General features: G+C 37.7%; 1 protein-coding gene across 1 annotated transcript; it reads left to right on the forward strand.

The window, feature by feature from the left end:
* The first annotated feature begins 2,011 nt into the window (after window positions 1-2,011).
* LOC145776251 (microprocessor complex subunit DGCR8-like) lies at window positions 2,012-12,321 on the forward strand. Its single transcript, XM_082587652.1, has 14 exons — window positions 2,012-2,141; window positions 3,201-3,241; window positions 3,576-3,656; window positions 5,260-5,412; window positions 6,124-6,220; window positions 6,546-6,833; window positions 7,212-7,363; window positions 7,714-7,780; window positions 8,220-8,321; window positions 9,379-9,515; window positions 9,896-10,035; window positions 10,668-10,767; window positions 11,322-11,393; window positions 11,615-12,321. Exons 1-14 carry the CDS (start codon window positions 2,012-2,014, stop codon window positions 12,062-12,064), a joined length of 2,010 nt encoding a protein of 669 aa, XP_082443778.1. The 3' UTR covers window positions 12,065-12,321.
* Window positions 12,322-17,328: the final 5,007 nt, after the last annotated feature.

Consider the following 17,328-nt stretch of genomic DNA (forward strand, 5'->3'; position numbering starts at 1 on the left):
ACCAACCAAACCAAACCAAACCAATTGCGACAATGACCAGCATATTCCAGCAATGCTCCACAATGCGGTAGCCACTTTAACAAGTCGAAATTCTGCCACTGAAATTGATTAGAATGAAACCGCCAACCAATCATAAGCTACGGTTTAAGTGACGTAAAAAATGGTGAAAAGAAGATGATAGAAAGCAAATTAAGTGATGGATTTTTTGTCAGCTGGTTGGCTTAAGGGTTAGGGTTAAGGCTAGAAAGTAGTCATTTCATTGACGCGGGTTCGATTCCCACTACTGCTATTGCTCTTTGTCTTCTTTAATTACCAAATAAAGTACAAAACAAGCATTAACTCTCTGGATGAGTGCTAGAAGGATCACAATTGGACGGCAGCCTCTTATAACATGTTCTGATTGGTTGGCGGTTGCATTCTAGTCAATTTCAGTGGCAGAATTTCGACTTGTTAAAGTGGCAACCCCACAATGCCCGACAACTCTCAAGGGTTGCCAGATTTGCGAGTTATGCTTGGAAACTGGGTTAGATTTGCTTTACAGTTGCGGGTAACTTTTACCAGTCATTTCCTATTATTTCGAAACAACTTGAATGAAATAAATATTGTTTTTAGTTAAAAACATCCGGCAACACTGACAATGCCTGACAATGGTAGACACTTTTACATCACCCACTCGTCGAAGAGTGCCTGCTTTTCAATGGGAAATTGCTTTGTGTTTTAGTCACAATTTTCCTTATAAACTCTATTGATTGCAGTCATTAAGATCCTTCTTGCACTCAGTTCAGTTGCAGAAGAAAAAATAGTATTAGCAGAGGGTGGGAATCGAACCCACGAAATCGAAATTACTACTCCTCTGCCCTAACCATTAGCCTGCATTAGGCAACGGTGGTTGTGGTGAAGCATTCAGTTAAATTTCCTTGTATCAAAAATTTTCAATCAGAATATCACGTGTAGAGTCACATGACTGAAATCAGCTGAATCGCGAATGAACATGTCACGCATGATTGCGTACCTTTTCGACTAGTGGGTAATGTTAAAGTGCCTACCCCTGACAATCGGAGGATCTCCACTTCCTAGTTACAGTAGTTACTAGTACTACCAGCAGTCAAGTCAAGCACCCACAATTTATTTAGTACCGTAAGTACGATCTTATTGATACTGTATATCCTAGTCTGTACAATTCGCCAATCAGTTATCTTTGAATAAAGAAAAGAACAGTATGTTTTATATTCATTAACAACTTGTTATCGTCATGTACCGGTAGACTACGGTACTTTCAAAAAAAAATTATTAGGCTACTTGATGCTTGCTACCGGTAACCTATTTTTGGCTGAGTACCAACTGCCAATGCATGGTGCTTTCCAGGTATTAGGCTAGGTTTACAAAGTTACCAATGTTTGGGAGTAAACTGAATTTATTTTTTTGTCACTTAATCTTAACAAATTTGAAAGCTTGGTAATATGTGAAATACAGAGTATGGTACAACACTTTCTGCAAATTTCAAGCAATGCCTTCTGTAGTGTCACAGCCTACATATAATCAATTGCAGAATTGACTTTGTGCATACGGTACTTGAAAAAGTTACTTTTATGCTCTACATATGCCTGTTACAATCCCAGAATATGGCTTGTCTAAGATGTGATATTTTATTAGCCTAATCTTGTCTTAAGTTTTATCTTGGATTAGCATGCTCACAATTCTTACCAACTATGACTCATGTATTTGCATACTGGTAAGATGTTAAGAGCTGGCTGATCCACTAACAAACACTTTTGTCAAAATGATAGAAAGCTTTTGTGGACAGTTTTAGAAGGAAATTATTGCAACAGGATTATGACGTGATGTATTGATGACAGCTGAAGAAGCGTGCAAAAACAGTATTATTGTTATGCTGTAGCAAGATGTTGACAATGCTTCTTGTATATGGCATAGCATAGCACTGTGCATATTACCCCTTTTTCCTTTTTTCCTACATTTGTATTTAGTCATATTTTAATTTATCTTCACAATCATGGAATCAAGTGGAAGTGTTTCAATGGATGCAGAGGAACTTAATAATGTTTCCAAGGTCAATGGTCTTGATAGTATAGGAGAAGATATTGTTCAAGAAGACCTGATGGAACCAATTTCACCTTTTGGCGGTAATTTTCTGTTTAGCTTACACAACAGCTTTACAGCCTATTGCTAGCTCACTAAGAATTAATTAATATATATATAATTGCTTCCATTGGTTTTTGTGTTCATTTAAATACTGTATATTGTAATCTATATGTTTTTAATTGTAATATTAATAATGTGTGTTTTTATATCATGCTCTATCCATCACAGAGTTGTGATGGATAGAGATTGACAATTTCGATGACTAATTTGAATCGATTTAAATCACAAATGCCGAATAATGAAATTCGGTTGTACCTTTCATGCAGAAATCACACTCAATTGGTGTTCTTTATCATTGATTCAATGCGTATTATGTGCAACACAAAGTATGTAGAAACAGAGCATATGTTATCTGCTATCAAAAAAATATGAACATTGAACAATGCAAGGCTTCAGCCTTGAACAAGAACTCTTTCTTCTGCCCATCCTACAGCAGAAGCTTTACCGCACACAAGGGCTTCATCAGTCATTTTTGCACCCATGCACGTCAACCACATATTCCAGCCTGATTTAGATTCGTTGGCCATTTTCAGAAACAAAGGGCGAATATCATCATATGCAACAAATTTGTTGTGCAAGCACACATAATCATACATGTTAATTGGCATTATTAGTTTCAAAATTTCCCTTGGCACAGAATTAAATTAGTTTTGTTTCAGTGTTGCAAAAAATTGTATGATTAGTGGCGTCTTCATCTATACTTTGGTAATGCAAAATTACTGCCATATTAAAAAAACTGTTAGAGAGAAATAATCAAGTTTTTATATTAATTTTGATAATGGTAGAAAATAATTTTTATATTTTATTTGTGTAAAAAATTGAAATTGCTGCCGTGACAAATGAAATTACTACTGTATTTAAAAAACAATCAGATTTTAGTGAAGTGTATAATTACTGCCATATTAAAAAAATAATTAGTTTTAGTAAGCAATAACCAAGTCTTGCTTCATTTATGTCATGCAGCATTTACTATTCAGAACCAGTTATAATTTAAGATCTTGCGTATTAAGAAGCCAATAAAATTGATTTTGTGTTGGCAGATGATGCTGATCAAACCACGAAAGGTGACGAAGCATGCACGGTGAGTGTTGCCCTAATGACCTACATTAGTATGATCTAACTATGTGGCTTTGCTTAAGTGAAGTTATCTGCATAACAATAACTTTAATGAATTCGTTTTTTTTTTGTAATAAAATGTTGAACCCATTGAAGTTACTTTGTTTTGTATGTCTTTGGTACAACAAAGGGAACTCTCTACCAAAGCTTTATAACAACAACAGTGACTGACGTTTTTTGTAATTGTATCTTTACATTCTAAACTTGCTGTTTTGCAACAAATTGTATGCATAGATTTCACCTTCTTCGTTAGGCACAAATTTATTGTTTCCAAGCTAGCAAGTGAATCTAATTTTCAGGATATAAGTGTTGAAGAGCTGAGTAAAGACTCTGAAGAAGTAGTGGAACCCATCAGATATTATACAAAGAAAAATTTAAAGGTTTTTGATATGTTTTTTTTTTCAATTGCATTGTTCCCCATCAAAATGTCTGCAAGTAGTGATGCACTGGAGCCAAGATTTTGGCCGGAGGATGTTCCGGCCAGAGAATTTTAACTCCTGCTGGAGACTGGAGCTTTCGGTCTTTATTATTCTTGGCAGTAGCGTTGACAGTGTGGTCCAGGGGGTATTTTTGAACCTGGGATGATTTTAAGAGTTGTAACCATTCCAGAGGGCCCAGGGACTTGAAGAAACTACCTTGTATTTGTTGGATATGGTGCGTTTTTGTTTTTTTTAAGTTTTTGAACTTGGGATCTGAGAGTCTCATTGATACTGGCCCCAAATTATCCTTTCAATCGTCCTGGTTGTTGGACGTTGGTACACCACTCTAAAGTGAAGCGATAACCAGGCACTCTTAAAGAAATTGCTTTATAGCAATGTTTACAGTCCTTTAAAGGGGGACATTTAAGAGTAAAAATTTGGGTAGATTTTAAATTTGGCTGTGTTTAAATTCCTTGAACCCATTTTCAATCTTACATTTAAGACCAGTGTTACAGTCAACATGTGTAATTGTGTATTCTTCATGGCGATCTATACTACTGGCCTTCCCAACGTGGCAACAGCCAAATACTGTGGGGCCTATTAAGTGTTGGCAACTAACAGACCGTATTAGGCGTAAAAAAGGCGTCTTTGCATGAACTACCGTATTACTAACAAACAAATACTTCTGGATCAGAAAACGAATTTTTTAACATAATGAGTGTTTTGAAAGTTGGGTCACTCTTGATTTCGTGTACCTTGATTTTGTTGATATCTTGATTCTCATGGTATTCTTAACATGTACGGTAGCTATTGTCCTGCTTTCTTGCCACTTATTTAATAATATTACATTTTAATTACGTTTTGGCACTGTATTTACAATTTTAGGGCTAAAAAACATTACTTGAACGACCAATGAAAATTGCTGATTATATATTGTAACACTTATCTCAGTTAGTAAATTGAATTTTCGTATAGGCCCCCACATTATTTGGCTGTGGCCACGTTGGGAAGGCCAGTAGTATAGATCGCCATGGTATTCTTGCATTACTACATTACCACCATGATACATAAAAGTACATTTACCCAAGGTGAGCAACCATACACAGTTGGCACACACACTTCCGGGCCGAAGCCACTATCACCTTCGGCCCGGAACCGGAGTTGAAAAAAGAGACTGAAGCCGGAGGTTCCATCACTACTTGCAAGATATGTTTTTGTAGTTTCTGTAATTTTTTGCTACTGAGCTAAGCCAGTTTATTCAATCTTATTTTGTGTTTATTATTTTCGCTGTGCGTACTTGCGCTATTGTTGTTCTTTAGGCTGCTCAATAGTATATTTTATTTCAACCATTTTAAGTATTAATTTAAATTTAGTCTGCATGCCTGATAAATTTTTCACATCTAAATGGTAAAGTGCCAATATCATATTCTGTACATAATATAAGGAAGACCAAAACCGAGTTGTACAAAAATATGTGGTAATGTGAACATTGTCACTAAGACTACTGTTGTAAAAAACCGAGGACCATTTAACAGTATGTCTATTTTTTATATATACAACTTAGTACCAGACTCCAGTTTCATCTTTGGAGCCTCTTCCCGAAGGTTGGGTGACAGTGGCTCATTCTAGTGGCCTTCCTGTATATTTGCATCGAGTGTCGAAAGTTGTCACCTGGTCAAGACCTTACATTGTCACTATTGAAATGGGAGGAGTGAAGGCAAGATATCTTCTGTTGTGATGCTTTCATATTGGTGAAGAATTATTTCATAAAAAATGGTGGTTTATGACAGAGCAGTGTGATTTAGAGAAGCTGCTCCACTGCTATAATGTTCATTGTTTCAACGCAATGTGCTGCATGAGACAGCTTGCAGGATGTAGAGCTTTACTTATGTAGTTTTTCTGTACAAGTGTTGTATTGGTTTATTTCACTGTGGGAAACTATGCCTGGAAATTATGTGTTCTGTACATTAGACCTGCCACCTGTTTAAAATTTAATTTTAAATTATGAAAAGAAAAACTTTGATAGTGCAGTGTTAGAGAAGTAGCCTACTCCTGAGAGCCTCTCTTTGTGTAATAATAGCTCTTGTGAATTTTTTTTTTTGCTCAGTGGATAATTGCAGTTGCACTGCAAATCGCAAGTATGTAACACAGCAGGTAAGGCAATAAATGTACATGTAAACCTCAAGTCAGGTGTTCCTAATTCTGGTATGCCATTAAGTGTTTTGTTGAGACCCAACCAAGAGCTCCTGAAGGGACCACCTGACCAAGAAAATTCGGCAACCACATCGCCACGCGGCCAGCAGTGTGTGGCGGTCTCATTTTGTATTGAAACGACACTTTGGCAAACCAACTCGATAAGACTTGGCATTGTAACGAAAGACTTGCAACAACATTTTAACGATTTTGTTTGTTTCATTTAATTTTTTAGAAACATGATGTTCCCTTGAGTAGTATTCCATGTTTGGATTATTTTAAAACCAAACAAAATATAGAAGAATGTTTGAACAGTGCTGCACACAAAACAGGTAAATGTGAATTGCTTTAAATTAAATTTCATTAGACTATAGACAAGACAATCCAGGTTTTATTACATCTCTTAACAAACTTCTAAATCTAAAATATACAAAAAATTCGCAATTTTTTGGTGATATTTTCTGTCATCAGAGGTTATACCGGGAAGAATGTTTAGGAGTGAATAGGAATGTTTAAAACTTATTTCCATGTATGTCAACAATAGGATACCTATGTTTTCATAAAATTTTGGGTTTAATGTGTTTCTCATTTTTGTAGTTTTGTCAACAAACTCTGTGTAAAACCTCTTAGTCTCTTAATCACGCTTTGTTTTATCAGATGATCTAAGTTCATTGGAAGCTAGTACATCAGATGGAACTTCGTCTTCAAAATGTCCCGTCACTAATGGTCTTCCACCTGACGAAAATACCACTCCTGAAGCCCCAGTTCCTCCAAACTCTTCACATAATGGAGTCTCCGGAACTTCAAGTGGTGCAGTGGAAGTAACTTCCATTAAACCAGAAGAAACCAGTTGTGATGAAACGGATAACTCTCGTGTCACTAAAACTGATGGAAATACTGAAATTCCTAAAGCAATATTACACAGCACGAAAAATCAACTCATTGGTAAGATTTTGTCTAAAATATCAATCTTAAAATATTTTAATTGAACAAGCTCTTTTACACTATATGATAATTAACATATCACATTAGTAGGCTATGAAACCTGACTGAAAAAGTGATTCAAAAAGAAGCTGAAATAGATGCAGTTTGTTTTTTTACACATAAAAATTGGTGATAACTTTGTTAAAACATTTGCATCCCAAGCCTTGTTATCAGGAAAAGGGGTTTGATAACAATCCTGAACTCTGCATAATCTCTCTTTCATCATTATGTGTTTTGTGTTACTTGTGGTACATCAACAAGTCAAAGAATTTGAGAAAAGTATGCAAGGTAACAAGGTTCAAACCATGCTTGTAGCAATTTGTGTTTTGTGTTGGCCAGGTGAAAAAGAATTCCACGATTACCTGAACCAGCTCTTTGTTTTCGAAATGGTTGAAGTTCCACATTTTGAAAAGTGGGCAGATAAACGGAAGTATAATCGGATGCGGAAAAGAGAAACGTATCTCGCCGGAGCGGACAATGAGCCTAAAAAAGTGAATAGCCTACTTTTGTTTTCTTTCGTGACATATACGTATTAGAACAGTTGTCATTCCCAATTAACATAACAGCACCTTTTTAAAACACTGCATGATATTTACGTCATGTGAGCTTTCATCAGAGCGATGGGCATTGCAGTAGGCTAATGAACATTTATCTCAAACTAAAAAATTAACTGAGCATTGGAACTTCATTCGTTCCTCCCATCATAATTTATTAAAACCACAAGATAAATAAACAATAGTTGAATGAACTGATATAAGTTCACTATCTTCCAAAGTCTTGTTTCATTTTTTCGAGCTGTGTTGACTTGTCCTCATCCAGCTTGTTATGTTTGCACCTGCAGCTCGGTCCAGCGAAGGTGATCACTTTAACGATCCCTAAGAATGGAAGTGGACTCGACCGACGACAAAGTGGGTTGGATTTGATATTAATTGAAATGTAGGGTGTTCCTTACTCAACAGGAACCCCTGCTGACAATGTGAAAGGAACAGGAAAATATATCGCATTCCTCGCATTTCAATTGTCAGCCTGTTGTGTGTTGATTACTTAATTTAGTTGTTGTAAGCTGCGTTCAGCTAGCCAGTCATCTGAAGTGGGGTCTGCGAGTGTGAAAGCGCCCCGCAAAACCTGAACGTTAAAAAACAAAACTTGATGATGATGATAGCTAAGTATTGGACGGATAAAAGCTGTCTGTTGATATTTGATATCAATCAAACGCGGTTTAAAGTTTTGACGCTTTTTGATTTGTTGTCAGTAACTTCTTCATGAATACGATCAGCACTAATTGCTTTCGGTATCTTTAGTACGTTACAATAAACCATTGTAACCTCCATCACGTTGCATCCACAGAGATGGTGTTCAACACGAGTATCAAGCCGATGGTGTGCGTGTTGCACGAATACGCGCAAAGTGTTTTGAGAACGAAGCCGCATTATTCCTTTGCAATGAAAGGTATGGCTCAGGAACGTTTGTGGAAAATTCTTCGCTGACAGGAGAATAGCACACAGTAACGCGTCACAGTACAGCGCTAGCAGAAGTTATCTTTGTTACATCGTTTCAACATCTGGCGACGTTTAATAGCTCGATGCCAACGTGTAAAATTTTTCACAGTAGATGTGAGCTCAGCAGCAGATGGGCCATTCAGAAATTTTACGATATAGCGCTGGGTTTCGTTCTTGCTTAGCGCTCAGCGTTAAAGAAACTGATCGAGAAAGTCTTTGTTACATTGCTGGGTGGTTATGTCCAGTGTTTTTTTTAAGGTGTTTTGGGGGACCGAAACGGTCCCCCAAATTTCTCCAGCGGTTTCCCAAAATTTGGACTTGCAACTACAGTAGAAAAGTAATGGTTGTTTCTCGCTATGTCTTGTCGATAATACGAATATAGCCTACGATCAATAGTTCACGTCCGGAAAAAATAATAAGTGGAGGTACAGCTAACAGCTGAATCAAAGAGTTATTCACAAAAGAAGTGCACCTTCGATACTCGTCAATGTTTATTTCTGATTTATGGCGCATAATGATCAGTTTTTACGTGTGGAAACATGACAAGCAGAAGCCAACAAGCACACGTTGTTTGATTGTGCAGCAAACTTGTTTGGCGGCCGTGTTGGGCAGGCTGTTTGGTCGCTGTCACAATCATTTAAGCTGTGCCTTGTCGAATAATTCATTTTATGTTGCGTTGATTGTATGTAGTTATGGCTATTTTTTGGTATTTAAATGAAACACTTGCGGTTTCTTAAAACTACTTAGCGGTCACCCAAACCAAACCTTAAAAAAAACCCTGGTTATGTCAATGTGGCTGTTTACAGCTGCGCTGAAACGTCTTGCCTTGTTAATTCAGCTAGAAAAATCCACCCTTTTTACACTGATTCAACATCTACACACGATAAATCAATGTAAAACGAGGGTGTTTTCCAGTTTGACGCGCTGATCTAAAAGCAGCGTTTATTTCCAACCGATACTTTTTCCTGCAAAAACATGATTGTGACACATAATCGTCATTATGACAGATAATCCCGGGGAGCCTTTTGTGGCCACAATCGTCATCGGTGACAAGAACTACGGGACAGCTACTGGAGTGAACAAGAAAACAGCAAAAAACAAAGCTGCTCTTGCCACAATGGAGATGCTGGTACCTGGGTTCAAGGTATATGTGGATTGACCCCGCCTGCGTTTCATTTGCAACGTGCCATCCGGTTGAGCAGAGTTGGTTTAATTGGTTCTATTTATCGAAGTTAAAACGTTCATTAAGTCGGCTTTCTGTATTTTCATTATAAAACCTTTAAAATGTTCTTGGGTAGTATGAGCTTTGGATTTTCAAAACTCACTTATTGGTTCTTGACTATGTGAATGTATAATTTGAATCATTTTTTACAGATATGGTTTAATTTGAGTTTAATTTCGTATTTTTCAAAGTTTGTCGGTTGGTGGAAAGCCTGATTAGAGCGGTTTTGTCCAGTGTTGCCAGACATCCTCATAAGTAATATAAAATAGTTTCGTGACCAGATGAGTTTCTTATTTTTCCAGAAACAACTCGACGACATGGAAGACGATTCGTCACTCGAATACTTCAATGACGTGTCCGTGACGGATCCACGCGTGTACGAGCTCTGTGTCCATTCGGGAAACTTCCTGCCTTATCAGCTGCTGACTGAGTGCTTGAAAAGGTCTGTACGGATCGTTCCGCTTCACTAAATTCATCTTGCTCGCTGTGACATCAGAGAAACAAGATGCTGGAAAGACTTTCACACGCAAAAGAGGAGATGCTTCTGACTTAGTTTTCTTTTGTGTTTGAGCTTTTGAAGTAGTGTTCCATCATTTTACCATTTAACTTCCATAAACGAAAACTTCACTCTGCCAATCTCAGTCACCGAGCCTACGTCAGCGGTTCAAAGCCTTTACAAGTATACTTGCGTATACGCGCATGGCAAAACTTTCAGGAATACCTTTTCAGGGACTTTTTCAGCCCGAAGATAAAGATTTAAACCAACCGACCACCTCGAATTGACGTTGTTATCCGGACTATCCGAAAGGTTGCGAGAGAGCAGCCAGTCTTTCGTTTCATCATTTCACCCGCAAACCTCTCGTTTCATTCGGTAGACAGAGATTGATAGAATTACTGATAATATGACCCGTGGTTTATCTCTCTCTCTCTCTCTCTCAATGATAAAATATTATAAGATCGTTTAGTTATAATGGCAACTACCAAGCTAATGCCTTCTTGTTGCCTATCCCACGTTTGTTAGAATATTGTCACCGTTCAGTTGTAGCGTTTGTTGAGCAAATCGTTTGTCCACAGAAACCAAGGCATAGCTGACACCACGGCCAGGTTCGAAGTGCAGATTGGGAAAGCGAAATTAATTGAGTACAAGATGGAGTGTGGCAAACACACTGTAACGGTAAGAACTTCACTTTTTTTGTCAAGTGATTTCTACTGCACTGTCACTTAGACCGGTTGCTGTACGAGTTGGACGTATCCTGATGAGTAGAACACCTGATGATTTTCAGCTTATTTGCAACATAATATTTTTCAATACTTTATTGGTGACTGCAGACTAAGCTATATATAGTAGATGTTGCAATAATAACCGGTTTTATATTCCTTCCATCGGTCAGCACAACCTTCCATAACCTTCCATCGGTCAGCACAACCGAATTTATCAAGGGGTCTAAAACAAGTTAAAAAACTACTTGTTTAACGACAAAACACTGCTATTTTCTTTTCTCGTGTCTATTAAATTTGATTGGCAGTCCGCATGATATTAAGAATAGCGCTTGTGTAGCGGGGCATTCATAGTTTAAGCAACAATTAGCATCCCGACAATGTAAACTTGTTCTTTTAGTGGTATTGTTCGGTAACATAGATTGTTTCTGATTGAGTTGACAGCTTACGCGTAGTCTTTATTGTCTATCGCGTCATAGTTCAACCGTTATTTTTTTTTTGACACCGCAGGGAACTGCGAAGAATAAGAAGGCGGGAAAGCAACAGGCTGCCCAACAAATCCTCAAGCTATTGCATCCAAGTGTGAGTACCGTAACAAATGCGTTCTTGCGTTTATGTATGTCTGCAATCCTTTGTACCGGATAAGAAGGTCTAGATGTGACTTTATCTTACAGCGTTATGTTCTTTGGTTGCATCATACCTGGCTGTGGCGTGACTGTTCTAAACAGATTCGCAACGTCATATAACACTACAGGGTCTTGCTTGTATTTGTGTTTTCCCGTCATCGATATACGTCATCACAGGTGACGTCATGGGGGGAGCTGATCCGAATGTACGGTACTTCGGTGGTCGAGAAGCGAGAACGGAAGAAGAATATCGAGCAGGAGATCTTCAAGCTGAAGCAGCGCAAGGATCATAGCAAGGATGATGCCGCTCCTCCTCCACTTGACTCCGACGCTTCCGATCCCGAAGACAGCAACGCAAAAGACGACGTGACGTCACAAGCTGAGCCGGTGACGTCACAGAGCGACGCGCAGACGACGTCATCAAAGGCGAAAGACAAGAAAGATGGTTTTGTTGCGAATCCGGAACTTTTAGCCAAGTTAAAAGAAATGATGATGGAACTTGAGAAAGCGAGAGATCCTCCTCTTTCTGAGGATCGAGGAAAAGACAAGCGGAAGATGAAAGATGAACCCGGAAATGAGGAAGGGCCAGAAGAAAAAAGAAAGAGATTGCTTTTGATTGATGTTTAAATCATGACCAACATTTTTCTAAAACTTCGCTGTCAGTGATTTTATCGTCTCTTTCAACCATTCATCGCCTTTAGGATTCGTATTCTTTCGGCTTAACGAGTGTAGGTTCAAGAAAGTTGCTACTTAGCTTATCATTTGCATATCTCTACCTCGGTTCCACTGATAATGAAATGGAAAAGTTTGTCAAAGGCCTTGTGAAGGTGGACACTACTTTTTTAAACCTGTTTGTGCGTACCTGGCACTATATAGCTGAATATTGCAACCATCAACGTACAACTTGGTAGGCCTGGATTGGATTGTTGTAATCATGATGGCACCACACTTTCTGACCGTTTTTGTACTTATTTTTTTTTTCACATTGAAGTAGATCAGTTGTCACCCTCCGACAGCTGACCTTACCAATAATTTATTGCAGTAAGTTACTGGGGACGTGTAAAATTCCATGATTCTATTGCTATGATATGCTGTTCCAAATAAATGTTTACTTTTGCTTGCTGTCAAAGCTACCTCAATGCGAACTTATTATGGAAGTTTACAGCACACACTTGTAGCACAAATACTAGCAGCATTTGATATATTAATCGATTTTAGTTAAAAACTTTTTTGCTGGAGGTTTGAGGTCAGATTTTTAACTTTATTTGTATAAGATTTTTCAAACTTTGCCACTTACATGCCACATTAAAGTGGTGACGTAAGACCCTCAACGTCAGCTTAATAAGGTTGGTGCTTGCAGTGTTGCCAGAAATATTGGAGCGAAATTTAATCATTATTTATCATTGCTCACATGTTATCGATGTTTTTCATGATTGACACATTGATGTTTTGAAGATTGCTGAGGCCCAGCTCTGATATGACCACACTATGCCTTGTTTTTAAAACATAGTACATGCCTCGCATTATGATGCTTTCATTTTTCCATCCCACTGATAAATCAACGGTTCTTAAATGTTTTGGGATTACAATCCACCTTGTAATTCTGTAAAAAACAGACTTTTCATGCTACTTTCATTATAGTTTCTTTTGAGTGAAACAAAATTTTCACCTGGAAACTTTGCTTGAAACGATACTACTTTTTGCGTCGAAACGAAAGCTTGTTTAAAATTGTTTTTTGATGTTCCAGTGCTGTGTCTGATTAGTTTGTTTTGAGGGCAAAGTTCTATGGCACTAAAGGCTGCTTGAACTACAAAGTGCCAAAGAACACAATACATTCGTCATAAAGTTATGCCTGGCAAGCATACGTACACATATCATGAGCATATCATCAATATTGATATGGAAGAAGCTTTGTCACCATCTGCTTCTGTATGCAATCGATCTAACCTAGCAAAGTCTTCGTGCATGTTTGTGCAGCAATGCAATTAATATTTCATACCATGAAATCCTCATCACAGTAAACATTCACCTTTCTAACAGTGAAAATATCTCTGAATTATTAAGTTGTTCACGTTCATCAATACTATTGTCGTTATAGTAGTAATTTTGTACGTCGTTGTCATACGTTTAGCTCGTGGTTTTTTGGACAGTTTTTGAAGTATTTCCCCATTGTGTTGCACCCACCTGGTAGTAGGGGAGACTCGGGTAAGTTGGCCCAGCAAAATGAAAATTTGAATTTGTGAGCTGATAACAAAACATATGTTAAAGCGAATGCTATTGAAGAGTAGAGAATTCATCACTCTAAAAGTGGACATATTCTTGCATCAAACAAACATTCTTAGGTATATAATTTTTCAAGTTTTCCGAAAAAAATAAAATGGACCATCTTGCCTTCATGTGCGGGTAATTTGGCCCACCATGGAAGGTAAGTTGGCCACGTGGGAAACATGTCCATCTACGGTATATTAAACAGTGGAAAAGTTCTCTTTCTCCCCAATTTGATTTTCTTTCTAATTATTTCTTGGTTTTATAGAGGCATACATACCGTACATAAATTATTCTATGTATGCATTCATGTATGGTTTATAATAAAATCTACTATTAGGCTATAATGCTGTATTTTACCTCAGTAAACTTTTTTTACATGAGTAGCCTACACCAAATAAGCTTTCGAAAATAACAAAGGTTGTATCAAACATCATGTAGTTGGAACGGCATGCCTTTATTCCTAACGATCTGGTCACCTTAACGATACTGATAGGTGGGACCTTGTTTGCAATAGGCTACAAACCCCATTTTTGCATGGGTACCAATATCGGAACATTTTTTAATGTATCTCCGAAACGAGGTACGTTTTAGACCGTCGCTTGAGAAGTGGTTGATACACATTTCCGCGATTGGTTTTCTTGATTAGGCTACTTAGCCTACTATTATTACCATATGGGTTAGGAATAATTTGTGGCATAAAAACGATGTTAGGAAGTGTATTATTGTTATTGATCGCTTAATGCTGATGTAAAGCCGCGATTTACTTACTTTGGATACTTGATGATAGGCTACTTCAATCTTGCAAAAATAAGTCATCGTATTAATTAGTCAATTATTATCATTCTATGTAATACCTCATGAAGGCAAGTTGGCCATGGTGGCCAACGTACCCACCCACGAAATGGGCCAACTTCCCTGCATGGCAACCACATTGCAAAAACTAAAATTTATGTCAAACTATCGAGCTTCTAACAACGGTTTCACAGTCAAAGTGAGCCTTAATAACCACTCTAGCGCTGCACTCACTAAATAATAACCTTTCTTATATAGTAAGAAAAAAATCACTCGACATCTAAAAAATTCTAAAATCCAAAAATTTCAAAAATCATAATTTTTCATACAAAAATCGTGCTCACATGTTTATACTGCTTGCTAGAGCCTCCCAACCTGGTGATAAGATAGTTTCAACAGCACTTTCTCAGTATGCGTACGATACGTAACAATAACTATTTTAGTTAAAAAATTATTTAGAGTGGGCCAACTTGCCTACTGGGCCAACTTACCTGAGTCTCCCCTACAGTTCGTGGACAGTCCAAGATTAAATAAACAACAGCTTGCTCGCTGTTTTTGCAATGTAGACACGTTTCTGTGTTTTGATAGCCCCAGTGATGAAGAGTGGTAGCAGTTCGGACATGATGGGATACAATTCCTTGCAACAAACTAATTGTAAACAAAGCGAATGAAAATATATCGCAAAACAAAATCTATAAATGGTAAAGAAACAGAACCCTGTGCTCAGGAGCACGCGAGATTATTGAATCGCTTTTTGGAGAGAAACCATAAGAGAAAGTTAAAGACATGTAAAATAGTGGAAATGAAGATTGACTTCCTTCATGTCCACTCAATCTATACCTTCAAACCTCTGACGTAACCCTGAAATGCGACAGCAATCGTCATTATTGTTTGATTATTATCCTACTGCAGGTTTACGTGGCTGAAGCCCAATAGTTTCACTTTTATTTCTTGAGTCTTTTGTTGAAATCCGATCAATTGTTCTTCGACGAATCCAAGGCAGGATCCTTTTTGCTTTTTTAACAAGAAACGACGAGTATATCCACGGGTTCACTGCACTGTTGATCGGGATAAGAAAAATGGCAGATATCGGGTAAGCCATGCCTGGTATTTCAACACCACCAAACGACAGGAAGGACATAATGCAAATAGGAATCCAACATAGGAAGTCGGTGATGATAATGCGCATGACTGTTCCTGACAAGGCTTGGCTTCTTTTCTTCTGGGCTTGAGAGGCAGGGTTGATGTTTCCTGCAATCATTGGAAGATAAGTTGCACGGGTACTTTATACATGGAAACAAACCACATCTGACCAAACAGTTTTTTTATGTCCGCGTCTTGTTATTAAAATCGAATATGGCCAGTAAGCTTCTTACCAAATAAGTTAACCAAATTTCTTTATCCTTTCAGTACGTTTAATGTTTGACCATTACAGCAATAAAATTAGGGGGAACCATTGTGAGATGTAATTTTCTTCGTGCAGGACGACAATGGGAAAGTTTCCGAGGGTAGAAAATTGAGTATTTCTTCATGTAGAAAACGTTGCGTTTTTGCGTTTACCCAGAAAGTGGCATTCTGCAAACACTGCTTTGGTCACTTCACACCATGAAATAAGAGCCTTAATCTTGTTATTCTGTTTAACAGATATAAAAAATACTAATTTACTGGCATATCGCAAAAACTAATTCCACAGCTTGATGGGAGCCTACTGGTGAAAACACATATTACCTTTGTTCTTGTTGCGACTCGCAGAATAATAAAGTAGCGCATAAACAATGAACATGTAGAAGAATGCCGCAAAATCCATCACCACAATCACAAACGAGTAGATGAATGCCAGTTCGTTCGCAGCGCCGTAATATCTGGTGAAGAATGGAAAAAGTAATATAAAACATACACTTAAAGAAAACAAAAAAGCATTTAAAAAAACTTACTTTGTCAAATCAGTTAATATTTCAACGATATACCTAATTAAATATGATTGCTATGATAGTATTGGTATGATAAACTGTGATTGCTGATGAAAAATTGACTAAGAAAAAGACAACTCGCAAAAAATTTTTGAGAGTCGTGCATCTTAGTGACATGACTCTCAAAATTTGAGACATAGGCCGAGCGCACGTTTTCTAAATGAAAAGCAGTCTCTCTTTCAAGTACAAACAAATTACTGATTCTTGTGCAATATCCAAAAAGTAAATGATGTTTTTTTTATTGGCTTTGGAACTATTCATCCACTGGGCTGAAAATGTTTAAAACTTTCACTCACCTTGGCAAGCAAACTCCATCCGTGCTATAGTATCCAAATGATCCGAATGTGGTTTGGGAAGACTCCTCACAATAGTATGGAACAACTAAAGCCTTGTTGAATATGTCGCAAAAGCTTGAGACGGAAAGAGAAGTAACTTCTGGAATTGTTTGTCTTACACCTGGAAGCTTGTTTGCTGTTTCAACTAAGTTCATTAATTGCTTTTTGCGGACGGAGTTCGGTATATAAGGTTGATCTATGATTATTTCAGTTGCCAGTTTATCGTTGACTGATGGAAACGTTGGAATGGCAGCAAGAAGTATTGACAAGACCCACAAACACGTGATTATGAAGCTAAGTCGCCACACGCTCATTTCTTTTGCTTTGAAAGGTTTGCGAACCACATACAATCGATAAGACGCCATCACAACCAACATGAACACCGACATTTGACTTGAAATTACAGCAAGGACACCAGCGAACACACATTGGTTGCTGAGTAATCAATTTCGTTTCTGCTGACAGTAAGTTCCAGAGTATTCAGCAGATTTTAAAGCAATAAATAAAAGGTAAAACCCCATTACGA

This window comes from Aplidium turbinatum, chromosome 8 (assembly GCF_918807975.1).
Source record: "Aplidium turbinatum chromosome 8, kaAplTurb1.1, whole genome shotgun sequence".
NCBI lineage: Eukaryota > Metazoa > Chordata > Ascidiacea > Aplousobranchia > Polyclinidae > Aplidium > Aplidium turbinatum.

Excerpts from the sequence above, each read along its gene's own strand:
- LOC145776251 (XM_082587652.1), top strand. The coding sequence starts at position 2,012 with ATGGAATCAAGTGGAAGTGTTTCAATGGATGCAGAGGAACTTAATAAT. Across the intron at positions 2,142-3,200 it reads ACCAATTTCACCTTTTGGCG|ATGATGCTGATCAAACCACG; the intron begins GTAATTTTCTGT and ends TTGTGTTGGCAG. Across the intron at positions 6,834-7,211 it reads CACGAAAAATCAACTCATTG|GTGAAAAAGAATTCCACGAT; the intron begins GTAAGATTTTGT and ends TGTGTTGGCCAG.